Here is a 24006-nt window from a genome sequence, read left to right on the forward strand (position 1 = left end):
CTTTCTTTCTTTCTTTCTTTCTTTCTTTCTTTCTTTCTTTCTTTCTTTCTTTCTTTCCTTCCTTCCTTCCTTCCTTCCCTCTCTCCCTCCCTCCCTCCCTCCCTCCCTTCTCCTTCCTTATTTTTTTTTAAAATAATTTTATTAGGATTTATAAATAGACATACAAAGCTTAATATCAAATATCTTTTGGGGGGAGGGGGGTTGTCCAAAACTAAAACATTGATCTAAATACAATAAGAACGTAGAAAAAAGATAGAAAGAAAAGCAGGAAAAAGAGAGAGAGTATAGAAGAACTAGGTAAGAGATTTTTTAAAAGAGAGGAAAAAATGAAGTTCAGGAATTAAAGAACTTCCGACTCTTTGTCTGGCTGCTATACTCCAGTCACTCCAGTTTAAGGTAAAGGTAAAGGGACCCCTGACCATTAGGTCCAGTCGTGACCGACTCTGGGGTTGCGGCGCTCATCTTGCATTATTGGCTGATGGAGCCGGTGTACAGCTTCCGGGTCATGTGGCCAGCATGACAAAGCCGCTTCTGGAGAACCAGAGCAGCGTACAGAAACACCGTTTACCTTCCCGCTGTAGCGGTACCTATTTATCTACTTGCACTTTGACGTGCTTTCGAACTGCTAGGTTGGCAGGAGCTGGGATCGAGCAACGGGAGCTCACCCTGTCGCGGGGATTCGAACTGCCGACCTTCTGATCGGCAAGCCCTAGGCTCTGTGGTTTAACCCACAGCGCCACCCGCCACTCCAGTTTAGCATCCTATAAAAGTCACGTTCTATAAACAAACATCATCTCCCATCCTCAAATTCCAACCCACTTTGAAAGCCGTCTAGGGGGCTATCCCTGCCTCCTGTGGGAGGGAGTTCCGCAGTTTAGGTATATGTGTTGCATGAAGGAGGATTGCTCAGCAGGAAATCTGGGCTTCCCGTTGGGGCATTGGATCGACCACTGTGTGAACAGGGTGAGGGACGAAGTGGGCCTCTTCCAAGTTTTTAACGGCACATCATGCCAGCTCAGGTGGCTTTGAAAGAGGCACAGAAAAAAATCAAGGAGGTGGGAGGTCATACGTCAGTTTAGGGCTGCCATATGTCTGACATAGCCATTGGAAACTGTGTCCAGTCGGAAATCACTGAAATGCCCAGGAGAATCCTAGCTCTAATAGCTCAACAACTCTGGCTGATAACTTCATTTGCCCCAAAGAGATCATGAAATCTGGGAACCCTATCTCAGCTGAGCCTCTCAGCCACAACAGCTTCCCTAAAACATCCAGCTTCGGAGGCAGTCTACCTCAGAAGGCCTAGAGATGGGCTCTGTCCTTAGAGCACTGCTGGTGGACTTCCTCGAAACAGGCCAGCTCCATCCAGCTTGGGACAGGCACTCCATCAGGCTGCCTCAGTGGGAGAGAGAGGAAGCAGGAATCTTATACCCCCCTTTATTCATTGGGTAGTTATTTTTCTTTCTTTTCAGATTTGAGGCCGAGCTCCATCAGGCCTTATAAGAACAACTCTTTCAGAATGTGCGGCCTGAGTTTGTTTTTTTCCTCTTCCCTCCCTGTCCCTTTCCTCTTGCGTTCCGTGCACCTTCTAGGCTGTAAGCCTGCGGGTAGTGACTGTCTTGCTTTGACTGCATGTAAGCTACTTTGGGAGCCTTTTTTGGCTGGAAAGCAGGGTGCAAATGCTCTAAATATATAAACAATCTGACACGACGCGATGGATGCGACAGGGTTCTTTGTCGAACGACCGAGCAGGAGGGTTTGCCCTTTTCATTCCTGCTGGAGGCAACTTTGGACGGGAAATAAGCACACAGAGAAACCTTAAGCATAAATAAAGGCTATTTAATGTTATATTTCCGGGAGATGGAGCCCGCGCGAAAGACCGGGGAGGCCGCAGGGAACTGAAAACACGCAGGAAGGAAGCAATATCTGAAATGGAGGTTTTGTCCGCAGAGGGCACAAATCTGAAAAGAAAAAAAACAACAAAACGCCAATGAAACAGAGAAGAACCTGATGTCCCTCCCCTCTCCGCCCTGCTCTTTCTCCCTCCACACCTCCATTTTCATTCTCACAATAATCCTGCAAGGAGGTTTATGCTGGGAGCTTGTGACTGACCTTTTAGGGCCAAGTTGGGATTTGAACCCTGGCCTCTCTCCGGGCCTCATATGACACACCACATTGCCCTCCTTGCTCCTTGAGCACCCAAACTTTGGATAAATTGTGCCAGTGGTAGGCAACCTAAGGCCCGGGGGCCGGATGCAGCCCAATCGCCTTCTAAATCCAGCCCACGGATGGTCTGGGAATCAGCGTGTTTTTCATGAGTAGAATGTGTCCTTTTATTTATCCCATCCTTTTATTTAAAATGCGTCTCTGGGTTATTTGTGGGGCATAAGAATTTGTTCATATTTCCCCCCCCCCCAAATATAGTCCGGCCCACCGCATGGTCTGAGGCCCACGGCTGAAAAAGGTTGCTGACTCCTAAATTACGCCATGGGCTTCCGTAGACCCTGGGGCAAGATCTGTAATGCTCCACCAACAACTCAAGCGTCATGGAATGCCATAGGCTTCTCGCCTATGTCCTAGGGCCAGGCATCCCCAAACTTCAGCCCTCCAGATGTTTTAGACTACAATTCCCATCTTCCCCAACCACTGGTTCTGTTAGCTAGGGATCATGGGAGTTGTAGTCCAAAACATCTGGAGGGTCGCAGTTTGGGGTCCCAACCAATCAGGGATCCCACCCCTGACCATTGGTGCTGCTGGCTGGGCCTGAGGGAGCTGGGGTCCTGCAGAGCTACTGGTTCCCCACCCCAGCTTTAAGATTGAAGTCAGAAAGACCCCAAAAGCTAGCTGACTCAGCCATAGGAAGAGTGGAAGCTGGTCCATTTGGAGAGAACGGGGGCACTGCCCCACCAATCTCAGCCTGCTTTCAGCCACCCCCACCTGCCTGCCTTCTTACTTGCATCCATCTGTGGGGTGGGACTGGCTCTCATTGGTCATAGCTATGCCTCTCGTTGGCTCTAGCGCCACCTGCTGCTGGGCTCCCTGCCTTCCGCCCTACCAGTCCCACTGCATAGGAAGACCTCAGCTCTAAACACCCCCCTCATCTTACCCTCTAAGGCCACCCACCAGGCAGAACTATCAGCTCTAGAACCAACGGCGGAAAAAAGTGTCCAGGATGGAAGCGGAGTCGCCTAGGTCCTCTCCAGGGCGTGAGTGGAAGGGCGCCAGGTCTCCTGCGGAAGGAACCAGCCCGGTTAGTCAGAAGTGGTGGCATGGATAGGCTGGGAGCGGTGGGAAGTACCAGCTGGGGAACCCCTGAGGGAAGGAGGCTTCAGAGCCAGGGGATGGGTGGTGGGAAGGCGATGGGTGGCCAGAGGGAGAAGACTGGGAAGAGGAAGTGTCGGAAGCAGAAGATGCAACAGGGTTTAGTGAGCAGGAAGAGGCAGTGGCAGAGAGCGGTTCAGACTCAGAGGTAGAAGCAGAAGCTGGAGAGGAGGGGGTGGCCAGGCTGCTGAAGAAGCCAGGGAGTCTCCCCCTCCTGCTGTGTGACCAGCTCCTCTTCCCCCCTGGTCTCCCAGAACCAGAAGAGGCAATGAAGAGGGTGCAGCAAAGTGTGACAAGACAAAGGACTCTCAGGTTGCTGGGGAAGGGCCCGGGGAGGAGCCTCAGAGAGAGGCGGGGACTTTCCATCCTCACAACTGCCTCACTGGGGCAAGACCTTGCTGGGGAAGAGTTGCTGTGCTCGCTAGGCCTGGACTGCTTTGTTTCTTTGAACGAAGACTTAACTTCACTGACACATAAGGACTAGAAACTTAAAAAACAAAAACCGATAACAATTTAGAACATTCTAAAAGCAATTACAGTTGAAAACAATACTCCTTGCAATGATCTCAGGGTTGCTTGGAACAGTTTTCTTTGGCAACCAATTACCTGGGTGAAGAGAAGTGTTTTTACAATTCCTCCCAGAAGTTAATAAACCAGAGAAGCAAAAGTTCAGATTCTTAGGAAGCTCAATTCTGTGTGCTTCTCAGGAACAGCAGAACACACACTTTGCCGAATCTCTGTTTCTCGTGACTGTTTACCCTCAAAGGCCAGCATGAGGTGACAGTCCTCTTGAACCAGGCTCCCCCCTCCTTGCACTCACCTGAGCCTCCTTGCCGGCCACCATCAAACCCTGGACGTGGCTCCCCTCCGCTCTGGCGGGTGACAACTGTCTCCTTGTGGCCCTGACTGTCACGCACCGTCCGCCTCTCTTCCACCGTCTGAAGCAAGAGGGTGTAAGGGATGGGTGAAATTAGGGGAAGATTCCTGGGGTAGAAGTATAGTCTCTGCTCATCAAGAAGGGGATCCAGTAGGATCCAGTGTGAGGAATGGCATGCCGACATTCAGAGGAGACCTTTACATTCCCAGGGACCTCAGGAGTCCATTCTTCCTAAACTGTTTTGAAGATTAATAAATGGTCAAGAAATTACTGAGCCCATTTTGTAGTTTGCCATTTTTCAGTTTAAAGCCAGGAGGTCCTGAGAGGTAAGTCAAACAGCACCACCCCCTGCTTCCAGGTTAAAAAGTTAACTTCACAATGCAGCTTGGCACTCTCTTCAATTCATCTGAATGCAGAACAGATTGCCAAATTATCAATGCAGTATACTCTACATATCACTATATAATAAAATTGTCAGGCTGTCATCACGTTGCAGTTCGCATGGCCACCAACAGGTGGCCCCACAAAGTGACAGAACAGAACAATATTACATATTGATATGTTACCCTCCAACCACCACCCAAGGCCAATTAATACAGATAAAATATTCAACGCAATGAAATAAACCTATCCATCACCATTGCTTCTCAACCTCTCCTTGGCAGACAATCTAGTTTTCAGGAGTGAAAAATCTAATGGACACAAGTACCATCTAAGTACTCCTGAGAGTAGATCTTCAAAATGAATGGGCCTAAGTGAGTCATGCCCATGGATTTTGAATGGGACTATTCTGCATAAGGCTAACCTGGTATACATACCCATTCATGCGTGCGTGCGTGCGCACACACACACACACACACACACACATTCTGGATGAAAGAAGCTTTGCCACTTACCCCATCTGGTGCTACCACTTTTGTGATTGAGACGCTTTTGAAATATGACCGGGGTTGGGCTGGCGGAAGAATAGTCTCGAGCCCTTTGGACGTGACCTGCGAGTCCAGATCTGTAATAAAAATGTGACCGGGTATCAGCTGAGCCAGTTTGTATACTCACACACACACTCACACACCATTCTTCCCACAATACACCCAAGTTTCTACAGCAACCCCTCGACTCACAAATCCCCCCTTAAGAAAACAAATTCAGCAAGTAAAAACACGTTTGCTTAGAGTGTGAATCATTTTTAACTGAGATGCTTTCCTCTGCAACAATAAGGACTAGGCACTTGAATGCACAAGAGTTGTCCTGGCAAAACAGATACGGCTTAGTCCAGGATCTGGCTCCCCACAGAGGCCAAACACAGAGGCCTCTGGGAAGATCACAAGCAACAGCCCCCTGCTGCCATACCTAGGGTTGCCATACGTCTGGAATTCCCCAAATACTGCATTTGGCAGCAGCATCCTGGTGGAAATCGGAGAAATGTCTGGGAAAATCCAGTCATATGGCAACTCACGCCGGCAGTTTCCCAAAAAAATAGCTCCAAAATGGTAGTTTTGTTTGTGACTTTGCCCTAAAAGCTCAACAACCCTGGGCAAAAAAAAAAAAAGCTCAATAATTTTGCCTCCCCCTCCCCCCTGAAATGCTCAACAACTTTTCTGTCCGAATATTCACTGTTTGAAATATGGCAACCCTAGCCACCACCACCCCTGAACACGTACTCAGAGATATACTGCTCCTGAACATGGAGGGTTTATCTTCCCAAAACGAAAGGGTAGATTCTTGCATCACCCAGCAAATTACATACACACGTACAGCATCTATACAGACACCCAGACATTTCCAAAATACTCATGGATAATCTGGGTGGTCTCAAAAGACCCAGACATGTGGCTCTTCGGATGTTTTGCCCCCAAACCAACCACTGTTCCTTCCCCGCCATTTGCCCTGACCTCTGTCTTCCTTTGGGGTATCTTTCAGTTCTGGGAGAGGTGGATCAGTCCCTCGCAGCTGTAAAAAACAACAACAGAGAATGCAGTCAATAAGGCCTGTGAAAGAGTGTGAGAGTGATGGGAGAAGAAAAGAACAAATGCAGAAGGAGATGGCAGAGTGATATGGCAGAGCAATTGAAAGACTGGCTATCCAATCAGCATTCACAGGGCCTTTTCAGTGATGGCTCCCCAGTTGTGGAATGCCCTCTCCATCATTATTAACTTCCAGGAGAAATTGTAAAAACACTTCTCTTCACCCAGGTAATTGCTTGCCAAAGAAGACTGTTCCAAGCAACTCTGAGATCATTGCAAGGAGTATTGTTTTCAACTCTAATTGCATTTAGAATGTTCTAAATTGTTATTGGTTTTAGAATGTTTTTGTTATATAGCTGCCTATAAAGGTAAAGGCAAAGGACCCCTGGATGGTTAAGTCCAGTCAAAGGCGACTATGGGGTTGCGACGCTCATCTCACTTTCAGGCTGAGGGAACCGGCGTTTGTCCACACACAGCTTTCCGGGTCATGTGGCCAGCAGGAATAAACTGCTTCTGACACAACAAGACACCATGACAGAAGCCAGAGCGCACGGAAACGCCATTTACCTTCCCGCCACAGCGGTACCTATTTATCTACTTGTACTGGCGTGCTTTCAAACTGCTAGTTTGGCAGGAGCTGGGACACAGCAACAGGAGCTCACTACGTCACGGGAATTCGAACCGCCGACCTTCCGATCAGCAAGCCCAAGAGGCTCAGTGGTTTTAGACCACAGCACCACCCATGTCCAGAGTAGGAGGCATAGCTATATATATAGTGTATTGGTTTGCTGCCTTGGGCTCCTTGGAGAGGAAGGGCAGGATCTAAATTCCATCCATCCGTGTAAATAACCCCCTGCCTGCAGAAAAGTAGCCTATCGGGGGGAAATGCTACAACAGCCCTATCTGTGACGTGCTCATTTCCTATGGAAAAGGTCTTTTTCTTTTTTAAGCATGTGTTTCTGTGAGATTGTGCAGAAATATCACCGTGCCCCTCAAAATTTAAGGGACAGAGCTGTAGCTCAGTGGTTGAGCACCTGCTTCTTGCATGAAGAAGGTCCCAGGTTCAATTTGTGACACCTCCAGGCAGGGCTGGGAGAGACTCCCTGTCTAAAAATCCTCAGCAGCCACTGCCAGTCAGTGTTGGCAGAACTGAACTAGATGGACCAATAACCTGATTCAGAATGAGGCAGCTTCGTGTGTTCCTACCGGTCATGTGACGTAGTGCCACCTCGAATTCTACCACCTCAGTCTTCCAACTCATTCTGCAGTATGGGCAGAACAGATCAAACCAAGTAATTCCTTTGCAATGATCCCTGACTTTGGGGATTTGTTTAAAGAGTAGACTGTTCCCATCTGTCTGGCCACCGCCCCTGCCCAACCCCATATACCAGGCTTTCTCTCCCAGAACTGCAGCCATTCCACTTGGCTACCTCAGTGGGAGAGAAGAGAGCTCAGTCCCTCAGCTTTTCTTCGTCAGACAGTTCCTACCTGTTTAAGAACTGGTACCCGAGTTTGCTTTTTTCCTCTTCCCTCCCTGTCCCCTTTCCCTCGTGTGCTGTGTTTTTTCTTCGGATGCAAGCCTGCGGGCAGGGACTCTTTGATTTAAATGATTATACATAAGCCAATCTGGGAGCCTTTCCTGTAGCAGAATGGGGTACCAAACACACTAGTCTAAACCAATAGGCAAAGATGAGGCATCATGTCAGGAGTGGTCCAGAGTTGAGAGCACCACACACCCCTTGGAACGGCTGCCAGGGCCTCCTCTCTGGAGCTGTGGGGCCTGAGTCGTCCTCTAGGGCTCGGCTGCTAGACCTCTGGCTATCTGGACGTTTCAGCATGAAATCCCGCAGAGTCTGCCTCTTCTCAGGTGATGGTGCCAGTGGCTCTGGGAAATCTGTGGGCAGAGAAACAACAGTTGTTCATTTTGATTTTATTTACTCTGGGGTTAAGGCTGCAGCTCAGGGGCACAGCACCTGCGGAGGAACCGCTGTCTGAAAATCTGGAGAGTTGCTCCCCTTTATTCAGGACCACGAGGACTAGAATCTTGCAGTCTTTTTAAGGGGAGAGAAGAAGGTCCCAGGTTCAATTCCCACTTGCCCATTTCCCTCCAAACCGGGCCAACCCTAGCAGGACCTAGCAAACCCAGTTGAAACCGCCCAAGATCTTGCCTACCAAAGGGCCCAGATGGCAAACTCCTCGCTCCCATCTCTTGGAAGAGGTTGTTGAAATCCTGGAACAGCTCGTCAAACCCGAAGGTGTCGTGGAAACGCATCCCGCCTGGGCTGAATGTGAACCCGAACCCAAAGTCCCCGGGGTGCCTCGCCCCAAAGCCGTCTTCATCATCCTCATCGTCGTCATCCCGTGTGATTCCCCCAAAGAAGGGGTCGCGGGGCCTGTAGCAACAACGGGGAGAAGGGGAGAGGTGTTCTTGGGGGGTTTGCTTTCAATGTTAATGTGCTTGCTCAGCCTTATTTACTGTTAGGCTGTACTCGATTTCTGTTTAAATAAACAAAAATCAAAATAGCATAAAGCGCATGATGCAACCACAGCTCGTAACTACAGATGAAACTCGGAAAATTAGAATATTGTCGAAAACTGCATTTATTTCAGTAATGCAATTTAAAAGGTGAAACAATATATGAGATAGATGCATGACATGCAAAGCAAGATATGTCAAGCCTTTATTTGTTGTAATTGTAATTATTTGTCATTAGGCGGGTCAATTATAAATGGAATGGAATTAATGAAATGTAATAGCGGTGTTTATTTTTGTATTATTGTAACTATTTGTTTTATTACTGTGGAATTTCCAAAAGAAAGCATTTGTAAAAATTAGAAGAAAAAGAAAAAAATAATAAGTTGCATTACTGAAATAAATGCACTTTTTGACGATATTCTAATTTTCCGAGTTTCACCTGTACATAATGGCTAAAAACGATTGCATGGACGGACCCAGGTTTAAATCTCCACTTGGGGATAAAATCCGGGGCGGGGCTTGGGCCAGCCCATCTCCCTCAGCGCAGCCTACCTCGCAGGGTTGTTGCAAGGGGGGCCGGGGAGCCTCCAGCTGCCTTTGGGGAAGGGCAAGATACCCACACGTCCTTAAAACGTCACCAAACAGGCGGATTACTTGGAATGAGGTCTTACTTAATAATGCGATCGCTTTGCCAGCAGCAAGGCAGGCAGAAACTCGGCCAGCGTAGCCCTAAGGTGTTGGAAGGGAAGCTGCCCCGGTGGGATTTCCGCCTGCCAAGCTTTGAAAAGCTTAGAGGAGAGGGGGCAACGGATTTGCGCATAAAATAAGAAGCAAGGAAGACCCTGATCTCCCAGGGCTTCCAGTCTCACCTCCGCTCCCCGGGGAAGCCGAAGAAACCCCGAAATACGTCGTAGAGGCTCATTCCGCGGCCAGCCGTAAAGCAAAACCGCCACGCCTCCCTTCGCGCTTCCGCCACTCTGCTGTGAAACGCCCCTTCCTCCTCCCCCGTCTACCCTTATATGGCGGCCGTAAAGCGAGCCAGGCTTCACGACGCTACCTCTAAACGACACCCTAAAGATAGAACTGACGTTCTCCTCTCCGGCGGCTCATAGCATAGCTGCCAAGTTATCCCTTTTTTAAGGGATTTTCCCTTATGCTGAATAGGCTTCCTCGCGAGAAAAGGGAAAACTTGGCAGCTATGGCTCATAGACTTATTCGTGAATAGACTGATGCAATGCGCAAGTTTCCGAGTTCAATCCCAACGTTCCCCAAGAGCCCCTGTAAATCAATAGAGAAAATAGAGTACCTTAAGAGCGATTGTTGACAGGCGCTGCGAGAGGGCACCAAGTATTATTATTACATCGTACGTGGTTCACTCCCCATTTTAGCCTCCCAGAGATTGATGGAAAAGCCTCCGTTGCCTGCAAGAATGCTGATAACTGGAGATCTCTCAATTTCCATTCAATCTTCAGTTTATTTCAGGTTTATTGATTGTAAGCAGGCTGGCTGGCAGGCCCTCTGCTTTTCATTATTATACACCACCTAATTACTTAAAGACGTAAATGCAGGTTCAGTTTTGTACGATAGTTAAGGAACACAAGGTTTTGCTACCACCCTTGGACAACAAATTGTAGAATCATAGAATTGGAAGAGACCACAAGGGCCATCCAAGCAGGAAACACCATCAAAGCATTCCTGACATATGGCTGTCAAGCCTCTACTTAAAGACCTCCAAAGGAGGAGATTCCACCACACTCCTTGGCAGCAAAATCCACTGTTGAACAGCTCTTACTGTCAGGAAGTTCTTCCTAATGTTTAGGTGGAATCTTCTTTCTTGTAGTTTGAATCCATTGCTCCGTGTCCACTTCTCTGGAGCAGCAGAAAATCTTTCTCCCTCCTCTATATGACATCCTTTTATATATTTGAACATGGCTATCATATCACCCCTTAACCTTCTCTTCTCCAGGCTAAACATGCCCAGCTCCTTAAGCCGTTCGTCATAAGGCACAGTTTCCAGGCCTTTGACCATTTTGGTTGCCCTCCTCTGGACACGTTCCAGCTTTTCAATATCATTCTTGAACTGTGGTGCCAAGAACTGGACACAGTACACAATATTCAAGGCTGCCATAGAACAACTTTGGACCCAGATGCCTCCAGGAATTCCTCCGCCAGTCCAAAGATCCACAGGCTAATGGTTCTAGAGAAGGGATATTTGGGGTGGTGGTGCATGGAAAGGGATATCTTGGGGTGGGGCATTGGGGAAACTGCTTGAATAATCCACCCCTCTTGAATAGCCACTTATCCTTGGTCTTTCTGGGGGAGTGAGCAAAGCAGGATCTGCAGATACTGAGCAGCCCTGCAACACCTCAAGAACCACCTTTCCTCATACCCGGAGGACCCTGCACTCATCATCTGATGCCCTTCTTTGTGTGCCTCTTCCGTGAGAGGTTGGGAGGACATCGACAACCAACGGGGCCTTTTCTGCAGTGGCTCCCCGCTTGTGGGATGCTCTCCCCTGGGAAGTTCACCTGGCACCTTCATTACATAACTTTGGGCACCAAGCAAAAAATATTCCTTCTCCCAGGCCTTTGGCTAATTAAGCAATTTATGGCTTGGGGTGTGTGTGCTGCTCTTGTTACTGTTACTTTTTTTTTAATATTGTAAAATATCAGGACCCAAATAGGGGGGGTGGGGAGGGAGGCAGAGAGAGAGAGAGGAGGCACCATGACCTGCCTGGTGTGTGTGTGTGTGTGTGTGAGAGAGAGAGAGAGAGAGGCTTTCTCTGGTAGGCAAGAGAAAGTGGAAGATGGAAGGAGGAGAGAGGTTGAGGAGAGAGATTGTGACCCTATTGTGCATGGGTAGGCAAACTAAGGCCCAGGGGCCAGATCCGGCCCAATCGCCTTCTAAATCCGGACTGTCTGTGTTTTTGCGAGTAGAATGTGTCCTTTTATTTAAAATGCATCTCTGGGTTATTTGTGGGGCATAGGAATTATTTTTTTCAAAATCTAGTCTGGCCTCCCATAAGGTCTGAGGGACAGTGGACCGGTCCCCTGCTGAAAAAGCCTGCTGACCCCTGCTATTGTGGGTTGGGTAGAGAAAACACACAAACACAGCAGTCATTGTGGGGAATAAAACAGGCTTGGAGAGGGGCTGGAGCTGCCTGGCAGGCCCCCTCTAAGTGCGCATGCGCACATGCACGCACACACACACACAGTCAAACTATGGATGGAAAACGCAAGGCCCAAAGAACAGAGTGGGGTTTTCGTTTTTATATACAAGACACATTTATCCATTAAATTTAGAACACAGTACAAAAAAAACACTTCAACTAATTAATCTTACAATGCGGTTCATATCAATTACTGATCTTATTCCTAATAATAAAGGGGGGCATTGTAGGAGGAGGAGAGGGGGGAGAGAGAGAGAGAGAGAAAGAGAGAGAGAGAGAGAAAGAAAGAAAGAGAGAGAGAGAGAGAGAGAGAGAGAGAGGATTCCAGATGTGACTCCTTTGGATCCGTTAGGCGGTACTTCTTCTTTTTTCCCTTCCTTTTTCTGGCGGGTGGGTGGGTGGGAGGGAAGAGGGGAGTAGAAAAACGAAATGAAACAAAAGGCCCCTACGGCTGAACAGCTCGTAATCTGAATGAATGCAGAGAAAGAGAGAGAGAGAGAGAGAAAGGAAAGAAAAAAGATACAAATTCTATATTACATACAATGGGGAAGGGGAGGGAAGAAGGTGGCTGGAGGGAGGGGGGGGAGAGGATGCCGAGGCCAAAGCCATGTTGGCTGGGGTCCGCCGGGGCTGTTGCAGGGCCGTGCCGAGGGCAGGGGAGCTCTCCTTTCCTTCTGGGGTCCTTCCTTCTTGGGTAGATCGCTGTCGTCCTTCCGTTCGTCTCTTGGTTGAAGTGTGTGGAGCCGCCTCTGAGCCTCTCCTCAGTTGGCGCCCCAGTTGTAGCTGTTGTAGGCAGACTTGTTCGCCTGCGACTTCTGCGGGATGGAGGTGCCCTGGCTGCGCTGCCCAGTGCCGCTCTGTGCAGGAAGGAAAGCAGGGGAAGAAGGGGGGGGGAGAGAGAAAGAAGGTGAGCGAGGCTCGACTAGCTGCTAGCTCAGCTCCCCAGGCCTTATTTGGAGGCATGAAACAGGCTCCAGCAACCCATCAACATGTGAAATGAGTAAAGCAACTCAAGAAAAGAGGTTGCTTCTCTTGCCAGCAACAGGAATGCGTAAAACCCTGGGTGCCTCTAGATCAGTGTTTCCCCAACTTGGGTTTCCAGCTCTTTTCAGACTACAATTCCCATCATCCCTGACCGCTGGTCTCGCTAGCTAGGGATGATGGGAGTTGTAGTCAAAAAAAAAAAAACCAGCTGCAGACCCAAAACATTAGACTGCAGCTCCCACCAGCCAGCAAGGCAAATAAGTCAGGGATGATGGGAGTTGTAGTCCAGCAACATCTGGAGGACCCCACAAGTGTCTCGCAGCCTGGCTCCAGAGCAAGGCCAGGGAGGGCTTTGGGGGTTTTGATCGGGCTTTTGTTAGTCCACCAGCCAGAGCCAAGTGCAGCACAGGGTGGGTGTGGAGAGATGCACAAAATGCCAGTTTTGGGTGGGGGTGTGTGTGAAGCCAAGCATACTCCAGGAGACATGCATGGGGATGACCTGTGTAAACAAGTAAATCTCTGCATTTGAGAACTGCCAATTCAGGGTTTGGAAAGAACCTTCTGCTCCCACTGCTGCCAAACGAGGGGAAGTCAGAAAACTTTGCCAATTCCATGGCAAGTGGCAACTTATCAGTAGATCTTCCCTCCCTCTACTCTGAGGAAAGAGCCTGGACTGTGCCACCAATGGCCAAGGACCATAGCAAACTGCCACAAACACTCCCTGTGTTGTCCCAAATCCTACTGTGCCGTTGGGTAGACTGGGAAAGCAAGGTACTCCAATTCTAGTTGCAAAATCTGACGTGGAGTGTTTATGACTTGGTGGGGCAGGACCCCAACAGCTGCTGTTAGATATCAAATCATAGCCGATAGTTTGGACAACTCTGCCTGCTTAGCGTAACGGCACCTGCAGCTTATCTGTGTTTGGCCTTTCAGATCTGAGGTGGGAGACCTAAGCTGGACAACTTTTAATTTAATTTTATTCTATTCATCAAGCTGACTTGGATCCCAGTATTCTGTGGCGGGGAATCCACATTGCACAAGACACAATATGGTAGAGGGAGCAAGTGCTTCTTAACACAGTGCACGGTATCAGCGCACGGTTAAAGCTCATCACCAGGGATAGCCAACGTGGTGCCCTTTAGATGCTGCGGGACTGCAATTCCCACCAGCACCCCAGAACAACGCTCAGGGATGATGGGCGCTGCCAACCAGCGTCATCCGGAGGGAACTCAGTTGGACAGCCTCGTTCCTGGAGGTAAGAGCTGTTTGATGGTGGAACAGCTTGGAACTTTTGTTGGAGGCTTCTAGGCAGAGGTTGCCCAGCCATCTTCCGGGAATTCCTTTAACTGTGGCTGTGGGGGCTGGACTAGATGACCCTTGGAGTCCCTTCAAACTCTCCGATTCTGCTCACGACGTGCTGCCTCACTTCCAACACGTCCTGCCTTTGCTCCGTTCTCCCTAGGGAGGATGCGCAAGGCTGGTTCACCATCGACCAGCCCCAGGACAGAGGGAGGAGCAGGGAAAGAAGATTTCTACGGCATGTGGGTCTGTCGCCCTGTGCATGTTTTGTGTGTGTGGTTGTGTTTTTATGCCCACAGCTGTCTGGGGCAGAGCTGGGGGAACTGGCGGCCTTTTCCAGGTTCTGCTAGACTCCCAGGAGCCTCCGGTCAACAGGCAGGGAGGAATGATGGGAGGCTGGCACACACACAGGAGGAATGGAATGCAAGCTTCCCTGCAGCTCCCTAGCCTACAGCAAAGACTGACCACGGCCACCAGGGCGCAGCAGGATGGGCGCAAGCGATCACCCCTTTCCAAGAGGTTCGTTACCTGGTCTTCCTGCTGGCGTTGGAAGTACAAAATCGACTGTTTTGGGAAGGTGGAAGCAGGCCGAGGATATGGAAAATACAAGGAGACGTTATGACAGCCCCCCTGGACCCAAGTGTGCGAGGACGAGTCTGGGATGTGGCGGGAGGGGAGAAGTGGACTGGGTAACGAACCAGCAACTGGGGCGGTCAAGGCACCTCTTAGAAAAGTATCCCAAGGCCTTCCCTACTGCGTGTGCATGAGGTGTGTTGTTTTACGTCTCTGTGCAATGAGGGGGATGGAGATGGAGGAGGAGGAGGAGAAAAAGGAGGGACCGGGAGACAGGTGGTGGTTGCCCAAAGGAGGGAAGGTGTATTGGGACCCGACCTTACCTGCCCATCCTGCTGCAGGTGGTGGTGCAAGATCTGGGAGTGCGGCTGCTGATGAGGGGTCAGGATGTGCATGAACGGGGCCGGCGGATATGCTGCGGCGGTGGCAGGGTTGATGGGGCCGCCACTGCCCAGCGCTGACGGCAGGTTGAAGGAGGCCGTGGGGGTTCCGGTGTGGAATCCCTGCTTCTCGAACGACTGCTGCTGGGTACACATACACACAGAGGGGCGCTTAGGGACAGGAATTATACCCCAACCGTCTCCTATGTCGCTGCCAGGGAACCTTCGTCACCATCCCACCCACCCCCACCCCCAGTTCCTGGTGTTGCCAGGCTCCCATCAGTCCCTGCAGCAGCCAGGGTGGCTCAATGGTCAGGGATGATGAGAGTCAGGAGTGCAGCAATATCTGGCCATCTGCAACGCACTCCACGTGCGGCTGCCCTTGAAAATGACTCAGAAGCGGTCCGAAATGCAGCTGTCAGATTACCCACTGGGGTTCCATTCAGATCACACACAAGCCCTCTTTGAAAACAGGTTGCCAGTTCATTTCTGGGCCCAATTCCAGGTGCTCACGTTAAGGGTTTAAAGCCCTAAACCACTCAGGCCCCAGATATCTGAAAGATCAGATCCTTCCCTACAGACCTGCTAGATGGGACCTGCTTGGTAGTTTTGCCTCCCTCAGTAGGCCCAGGGAGGGGCTGGCCAAGGAGAGGGCCTTCTCTGTGGCAGCCCCAAAATTGTGGGAAACCTTCCGCACACAGGAGCACCTGGCACCTTCGTTATACAGCTTCCGCCTAAAACGAGTTGCCTGTATTTTTCAGGGCCCCCTCCACCGTTTTTTGTGATTGTCTTGTTTTTCAGCAGGGGAAGGGGAGATTTTGGTGGGGAAACCAGGGCAGTTCCTTTGCTCCTACACTCCACCTGCATTACTGCAAGGCAGCCAGGCACCCAAACCTCACACAGCACACTCAGGAGCCACCTCCCACATTGCAGCACTAACCTGCGTTTTGGAGTAAACAGAACCAGAGATGTCTGGTACTCCTGTGTTACTGGATGTTACTGACACACCTGGAGAGGGGGGGGAACAAAGCGGCGTTAGCAGTTAGCTTGGTTGGTCGCATACAAAGCCCAAACTCCTCCCCTCCTGGCTCCCCTCCCCTCCCCTAGCTCTTTCCCAGAGCGATTTGAGGGCGAGAACAGCCTCCTAGCCATATCATGTATTTGCAAAATCAAAGGCTGGCTTTGGTGTACATGTGCAAACATCAGCTGGGATGCAGTGGCAAGGTGCAAGAAGCAGAACAAGCTGAGCTTGTCTCCTGGCAAGAGGGAGGCACTGTGGGAGAGGGGCTCCCGTGTCTGAGAAACTGGCCAATTGTCTTCCCCAGAAGGAAAAGGTTCACAGTCTGGCAGTGCTGCTCTGTCATTGGAACGCCCAGGTGGTCTCAGTGGCTAGATGCACATTTTACCATACTGATGCAGACTAGGTTCCTTGGAGTGTAGGCCCTACCTAACGCCGTGTCTGTGCCTGCCTTCCTGATTAAGCAGTGCAGGGTCTGTATCTGGGAGCAAAACCAGGGTGGGTGTTCCCAGCTACCCCAACCGCAGCCTTTGGAAGCCTTGCAAGTTGTTGCAGGAGAGGGACTGTGAGCAACAGAATGGAAAGGGTGTTTCTGGGACCAAAGTGAGACAACGAAGCTCCCTTGTTATTTTGCTGTTGCCAGGAGGTCTAACGCTAACATAATCTTGTTTCAGTTACAGTAATGAAGTGCTGGGGTTTTTCTTTTTGTATGCCGGTATATTTGCCGCTATGGTGCCGTTATGAAATGGCTTTTGCAGTGGTTGATTTTGCGACACGCTCCTGTTTTCTTTGCTGTTCAACCTATTTGAGCACTATTCTTTTTGCGGGAAAGAGGCATGCAAATGAAACTACAAATGAACGAATCTGATGGAACCTGTGGAGAAATGTGGGGCCATCAAGAGCACCAACCCAATGAAGGAGTCAAAGCAGGCATAGGCAAAATCCGGCCCTCCAGATGTTTGGGACTACAATTCCCATCACCCCTAGCTCACAAGACCAGTGGTCAGGGATGATGGGAACTGTAGTTCCAAACATCTGGAGGGCCAGAGTTTGCCTCTGCCTGATTCAAAGGATGGCCATAGCATTTTAAAACAGACTCTAATATTATGAGCATGCAAAGCCGCCTTGTCTGAAGTCAGACCATGGGGTTTATCTAGCCCCAGATGATTTACCCCAGGGAACTTTTGGTCCTCCAGATGGCAACTCTCAGGAGCAAAAAAAGCTTGTGCTATTCTAGGCTGCATCAACAGAAGTCTAGTGTCCTGATAGGGGATGTAATACTCCCACTCTATTCTGCCTTGGTCAGGCCACACCTAGAGTCCAGCTCTCGGCACCATAATTTAATAAAGATGTTGGCAAGCTGCAACGTGTGCAGAGGAGGGTGACCAAGATGATCGAAGGTCTGGAAACCAAGCTTTATGAAGAACGGTTGAGGGAGCTGGGTATGTTTAGCCCGGAAAAGAGAAGCTATGATAGCAATTCAAATATCTCAAGGGCTGTCTCATGGAAGATGGAGCAAGCTTGTTTTCTCCCGCTCTGGAGGGTAGTACTCGAACAAATGGCTTCAAGTTACAAGAAAGGAGATTCCAGCTAAACACCAGGAAGAACTTTCTGACAGTGAGAGCTGTTCGACAGTGGAACGGTCTTCCTCAGAAGGCGGTGGGTTCTGCTCCTTTGGAAGTTTTTAAGCAGAGGATGGATGGCCATCTGTCATGGATGCTTTAGCTGAGATTCGCGCATTGCAGATGACCCTTGGGGTCCCTTCCAGCTCTATAATCCTATGATCGCTACCCACTGGCTATCTTAGCTGGGGATGATTGGAGCTGGTTCCTGCAGCATCTGGACAGCACCATATTGGCCTTTGGCTCTATTTTTCAAAATGAACCGCTCCGTTATATTTATAAAAATATCCATATACTGCTTACAACAATTGTACCCAAAAACCATATATGAAAGTTAAAAGTCAGAAATCATGGTAACTCTTGCTGAAAGATGTTGGCCTGCATACTAAGCCTGGCGGAACCCAAGTTTTCAGCAGGCATTTAAAAGGTTGCAATGGAAGGGCCTGCCTGCAGAATTTCTAGTAGCAGGGAGTTCTGCTTGGTCCCTTGCTGTCGCCCAGCAAGCCTCGCCAAGGCAGAAGAAGAAGAAGAAGAAGAAGAAGAAGAAGAAGAAGAAGAAGAAGAAGAAGAAGAAGAGGAGTTTGGATTTGATATCCCGCTTTATCACTACCTGAAGGAGTCTCAAAGCGGCTAACAATCTCCTTTTCCCTTCCTCTCCCACAACAAACACTCTGTGAGGTGAGTGGGGCTGAGAGACTTCAAAGAAGTGTGACTAGCCCAAGGTCACCCAGAAGCTGCATGTGGAGGAGTGGAGACACGAACCCGGTTCCCCAGATTACGAGTCTACCACTTTTAACCACAACACCACACTGGCTCCCACCACCACACTGGCACCACACAGAGAACCGTGGCGAATGATGCCCCTTGCAGACGATCTCACGCCCTCCCTCAGGGCTGCTTAAACTATTGCGGCCACCCCACCTACTCACCAGTGTTGTATCCATGGGAGCCGTAGCCACTGGGCTGCTGGAAGGGGGTGGCCGAGGCGTTCATGCTGACGTTGACGCTGTGCTGCTTGGAAGAAGTGGGAGCCACCTGGGGAAAGCAAAGGGCTGGGGAGTGAGCAGGGTGGGAGGAAGCGGCCGGGTCTGGCTCCATCCCTGCCCCACAGCTCCACAGCAGGCCGGCACTCACGGGGAACACAGCTGGCCCATACTGGAAGGTGCTGGGCAGCCCCGGGACTCCGGTGTAGTAGGGCAGGCTGGTGTAGCTGTAGCCGGGAGGCAGGGCCGGGTTCAGGAACGTCTGCTGGGTGGTGTGGTGCGTCTGAGTCTGGTTCTGCTGCGGCTGGGCCAGGGTGGTGGCCGGCGCGGGGGAAGAGGCGTCACCGCGGCCAAACTTCGTAAGGTCACCTTGGGGGGGGGGAAGGGCAGAGTGAGAATGTGGCACCTGTAGGGTCCCAATGGCAAAAGAGTGCATCTAGTTTGCCACAGCCCTTCTCTAGCAATGTAGGGAGATTACGACACATTACTGATAGCTGCATCTGCATGTTGTCCACTACCTTGCTCCATTTTCTGCGCAAATGATGTTTGTAAATACTTAGAATAAATACGCTGTATTTTTCAGCGTATAAGACAAAAAAATTTGTTTTTAAAAAACCCAACCCCTTTTAGTCCAAAATTGGGGGTCATCTTCTACACGGATAGTGAATGCACAGGAGTCCATCAAATGTCTGGGTTTTTGGCTTGGGTGGGCCAGAGCATGGTGTTCAGCAGGGCGATTGGGCGGTGGGTGGGTCTTGGTTTGCCAAAAAAAAAAAGCTCAACGGCTTTGAGGGCGATTGCCCCCAAAAGGCTGAGCAACTTTTCACTGCCGCCGATCGTTCGGATTTTCACTTCTAAAGATATGGCAACCCTAAAATATTGATTTCCTAATTTTGGGTTCAAAAAAATAGGGGTCGTCTTATACACAGAAAAATACGGTAAGTGGCAACCCACAAAAAACCCACCCAAAGGACCTAGCTTGGTGCCACCAAGTCAGTTTTCTAGCAGTATCTTCCTATATAAAGAAGAATGTAAGATGTCGTCATGCTCTGCAGTTCGTGTCGCTCCCTTCCCCATTCCCTTTTCCTTCATGTGTCATGTCTTTTAGATTGCAAGCCTCAGGAAAGGAACTGCATTGTCCCTTGGAGAGCCTCTTTGACTGATGGACAGGATATCAATACTGGAAATAAGTAAGTTAGTTGAACAGAAACCTACATAATTAGTCTGATTAGGACGACAACTAAACTGCCCTTCCCAGGTGGCTTAAACCCAACTCCCTTCCCCAACCGGGGCTTTGCCCGTCTCCTACCAGAGTAAGGATTGCTGCTCAAGCTGGCATCTCTTCCAGTAAGCGGGGTGGTCTGTGTGGGGAACGGGATGCTGTAGTAGTCCTGGAAGAGAGGCAGGCGGAGAAGCTAAGGATGCTCATCTCGACTGGGGAGGAGGAGGAGGAGGGAATTGGCCTCCAGGGACCAGAAAGCAACCCCAGCACACATTTGAAGCACAAGACTTCCCCCAAAGAATCCTGAGAACTGTTGTCTGCTAAGGATGCTGGGGGCTGTAGCTCTGGAAGGGGGACATTACAATTCCCAGGATTCCTTGGAGGAAGCCTTGTGCTTTAAATGGGCACAGCATGGCTCTACCCCAAGTAAAAACGTTGGTGTCCTTGTGAAAAACAAGAGCTATATCCAAAGGGGCAGCCGAAGAAGAAGACCGAAAGCAGTAACTTTGTTCAAAAACTGGGCTCATTTATTAGTTACTAGCAAAGTACCACTCCCAGGTGTCACACAGGTTTTGCGGATGTTGCGGGGTGGCATACAAATACCACGGACAAAGACAATTTATTTTTGGTTTATTTCCGGGGGGGGGGGGGTGCATTTAAGATTATTCCAGTCTGCTCCATTATGAAAGTGTTACAAACATTGCAAGAAAAGAACAAAGGTGTCCTGCTATGCAATGCAGAACAGTGGGAGATGGCATGTTTTCTAAGTAGCAATGATGATGTTATTTTAAGAGGGCAGAGGGAGGGCTGAATTTAACTCACCAAGGGGAATCTCGTCTGAAGCATCTGTAGGTCGTCGTAGCCATAAACCTGCGGCTGCAAGAGAAGCAGCAGGTTAGGGAGAGGCCTGTGTCTCTCACAAGGGACGTTCCTTTTTGGACTGCATTGTATTTTATGTTTGTTTGGATCCGCTTCCCATAAACCAGGATTATTTCAAAGGTCTTGGGGTTGTTGTTTTTTTGTCAGAGTCAGATGTTGCAACACAAGCAGGCTGGAGGCTGCTTTGACTGCATCTGGTACCGACTCCAGGTTGGTTTCCCATGCTCTGTCCCTCCTGCCATGCTATGGTCAAGAGCCAGGCAGGATCTACTGGCATGGAACTGTAAAGCGGCCCCTACTCACCGGGTAGGCGTGCAGGAGCCCTGGAGCCATGATGTACGGGTTCGGCAGCAATGGCGGCACACCTGGAGGCAGGTTGGGTGGAGCCTTCCCTATGGGGAGAAAGGAGAGTTAACTACGGACATCCCAGGACCACTGCCCCCCCTCTCCCACAGGCACTGAGAGGCAGGGAGACTTACAATTAAGAGAGAGAGAGAGCATAGCTGAGTGTGTGCTTCAGTGTGCAGAAGATGGCAAGTCCAAAGCTCGCTGTCCCTAGATGTTATTGGACTCCAGCTCCCATCAACCTCAGCCAGCATGGCCAATGATCAGGGATAATGGGAGTTGTAGTGCAGCAACATCTGGCCACAAGTATTCCACACCTGTCCTTAAGACACATATCCCAACCAATCAGGGACCACATAAGTGCACTTGCAGGGGTGCAAAGGAGGGATGGGGACCCTGTGGCACTCCAGATGTTGCTGGACTCCAGCTCCCCTCAGCCCCAACCAACAGCATGGGATGATGGGAGTTGTGGTTTGGAAATACCTGGAGGGCAGAAGGTTCCCCATCCCTGGCTTAGGGACACAGGAAGCTGACTTAGGCCAGTTCAGGCTTTTGGTATATTCAGCTCAGTATTGTTAGCACTGGACTTCCTTCATCAGTAGAGGGAAGGACTACATGACTTTGGAGGTCTGTACCAACCTCTGTGATCCTATAGTCTATGCCAGGGGTACCTCCAAGCATTGCTGGACCCAGCTCCCCTCAGCCACAGTCAGTGTGACCAATGCCCAGGGGTGATGGGACCTGCAAGTACAGCAGCAACCTTATCCAGTCCTGCTCTAAACTAAACTAGTCACAGGGACTAGAGACATAGCTGAAAAGGAGGGATTGGAGGGCCAACGCAATGAAGGCGCACCTGTGCCTCAGAATGTGTGGCACAGAGGGTGCTCAAAGTGTTCTCCCCACTTCTTGCTTTATTACAGGGCTGGGGCAAACCTGTGACCTCCCCCCCACAACTCCCATCAGCCCCCCATAGGAGGCCAATGGCTCGTAGGAGCTGTAGCGCAGCAACATCTGGACTCTTTTATAGAGGGCAGGACATGCGAGAGCAACCAGCCATATAAGCACAGCTCTGCCGGCACTCTCCATTGTTAAAATCCCCCCCCCCTTTATACGTGTGCCTCCTCCATGAGAGATCCAGAGGGTGGAAACATGAGAACGGGCCTTTTCTGTTGTGGCTCCCTCTTTGTGGAATGTTCTCCCCAGGGAGGCTCACCTAAACACCTTTGTTCCGTATCTTCAGGCACCAGGTGAAAACATCTCTCTTCAACCAGGCTGATTATTATTCTACAGCTTTTAAAAAATGTGTGTGTTTGTGTGTGTGATTTGTTATTGTTTTATTATGTACAGTTGTACCTTTGTTTTCGAATGCCTTGTGATTCGAACATTTTGGCTCCTGAATGCCGCAAACCCGGAAGTGGCTGTTCTGGTTTGCGAACTTTTTTTTTGGAAGCCAAACGTCCAACGCGACTTCCGATGGTGTACAGGAAGCTCCTGCAGCCAATCGGAAGCTGCGCCTTGGTTTCCGAACATTTTCGAAAGTTGAACGGACTTCCAGAATGGATTCAGTTCAAGAACCAAGGTAACAGTATTCTCATTCTGTATTTTTCTGCTGTAAACTGCCTTGGGCTCTTTGGATGAAGGGCGGTGTACTCGTTTTTATAAATAATAGTAATATTATATGAATGACAGTCACATCAGCTCCAGTTTGGTGCCGGCAAACACAAACACACACACAATCTTTCTCTCTCTCTGCTCAAAGCAGACAAAAGAGGCTGAAGGGAGCTCAAAGCTCACCACTTGCTGGCTGCTAAAGAGATTGCACTTTCCTTGCCTTACGGAGAGGGACATTGTCCACAAGAGGGAAGAGCAGAAATGTATATATGAATCAACAGCTGCAGGAACAGAATGTAAAGTAGTGTTTAAAAAAGCAGGGGAAAGGGAACACCCCCCCTCTCTTCTTTCTCATGCACACACATGCATTTTAGCCGCTGGCCAGGCCTAGAGCCTTGAGGAAGCACCTGACGTCGTAGCAACAGAGCTGCGGGTCGTGGCGGTCACCGTAGAGTTGCCGCTGAGGCTCAGGCCCAGGCTGCTGACGCTACTCAGGCTCGAGGAGGCGCTGACCACGGGGGGCGCAACCGAGACGGTGCTGGAGGAGGTGGAGAAAGTGCTTGCGGAAGAATGGAGCCCGGCGTCGCTCTCCACACTGGTGTGCTGCAAAAAACCAGGAGGGGAAGCAGGGGAAGGGAGGAAGTCAGGATCTGCAAGACGGGGACCGACGGGTCCGTGCGGAAAGGTCGTATGGCGCACGCAAGGCACATGTCAGAGCACTGCAGTTCAGTCAGCCACAGGTTCTAGGCTGGATGCATCTGGTTGCGGCTCAGCAGTTTGCTTTCGCACGCTCACCGCCCTCCTGGATAGCTACGGGGCAAGCTAGGCAGGATGTTGGGGGGCATGCACTTTCCAGGCCCTAATCTTAGATGGGAAAGAGCAATTCAAGCCAAACACAATAGAGAAAACAGATTTTCAACCGTACAGATTTACAACACCAGCAGACAAACTTGCATCTTCAGCTGTTCCTGCTCCTGCATAGCCATGTCAGGGATGATGGGATCTGAAACTCACCAATATCTGGAGAGCCACAGGTTCCCCATCCCTGATTTTAAAAACAAAGCCTTACAACCCCTTCAGCTCTCGCAGCAGAACAGGAATGAAGGCAGAAGCGATATGCTAGTTAAGTTGGCAGACTGTATCGTTTCAGAATACAGTAATGGGAGCAGCTATTTTTAGTATTTGGGCCATTCCATTGTCACGGGTGGGACACTTGGACCATGTTTTTTGGTATTCACACATGTGTAAGAATGTAAATATACATAAAAATTAACAACCAAAATTTG

At 49.9% G+C, this 24006-nt stretch overlaps 2 protein-coding genes across 14 annotated transcripts in view; both read right to left on the reverse strand.

The window, feature by feature from the left end:
• Positions 1-1820: 1820 nt before the first annotated feature.
• On the reverse strand, positions 1821-9636 carry HAX1 (HCLS1 associated protein X-1). 2 transcript variants are annotated; one of them, XM_035097754.2, is made up of 8 exons: positions 9505-9636; positions 8332-8552; positions 7896-8053; positions 6088-6145; positions 5092-5201; positions 4139-4256; positions 3104-3227; positions 1821-1958 (listed from the first exon to the last, which is right to left on the reverse strand). In XM_035097754.2, exons 1-7 carry the CDS (start codon positions 9555-9557, stop codon positions 3139-3141), a joined length of 807 nt encoding a protein of 268 aa, XP_034953645.1. In that variant the 5' UTR covers positions 9558-9636; the 3' UTR covers positions 1821-1958; positions 3104-3138. The 2 variants fall into 2 exon arrangements, with proteins under 2 accessions (XP_034953645.1, XP_034953646.1); XM_035097755.2 differs by having other exon boundaries at positions 3121-3227; positions 9505-9591.
• Positions 9637-11882: 2246 nt separating this feature from the next.
• UBAP2L (ubiquitin associated protein 2 like) overlaps positions 11883-24006 on the reverse strand; it is a 45771-nt gene continuing 33647 nt past the window's right edge. For 5 of the 12 annotated variants that reach the window (XM_060269710.1, XM_060269708.1, XM_060269709.1 and 2 more), the window contains 9 exons: positions 23128-23323; positions 21068-21156; positions 20708-20761; positions 19973-20054; positions 18815-19032; positions 18610-18715; positions 15981-16048; positions 14984-15181; positions 12672-14651 (listed from right to left, as the gene is read on the reverse strand). In XM_060269710.1, coding sequence (XP_060125693.1) covers positions 14271-14651; positions 14984-15181; positions 15981-16048; positions 18610-18715; positions 18815-19032; positions 19973-20054; positions 20708-20761; positions 21068-21156; positions 23128-23323 — 1392 coding nt within the window. In that variant the 3' untranslated portion in view covers positions 12672-14270. The other 7 variants (XM_035097751.2, XM_035097750.2, XM_035097749.2 and 4 more) reach the window with 6 other exon arrangements.

This window comes from Zootoca vivipara, chromosome 17 (genome assembly GCF_963506605.1).
Source record: "Zootoca vivipara chromosome 17, rZooViv1.1, whole genome shotgun sequence".
Classification (NCBI taxonomy): domain Eukaryota; kingdom Metazoa; phylum Chordata; class Lepidosauria; order Squamata; family Lacertidae; genus Zootoca; species Zootoca vivipara.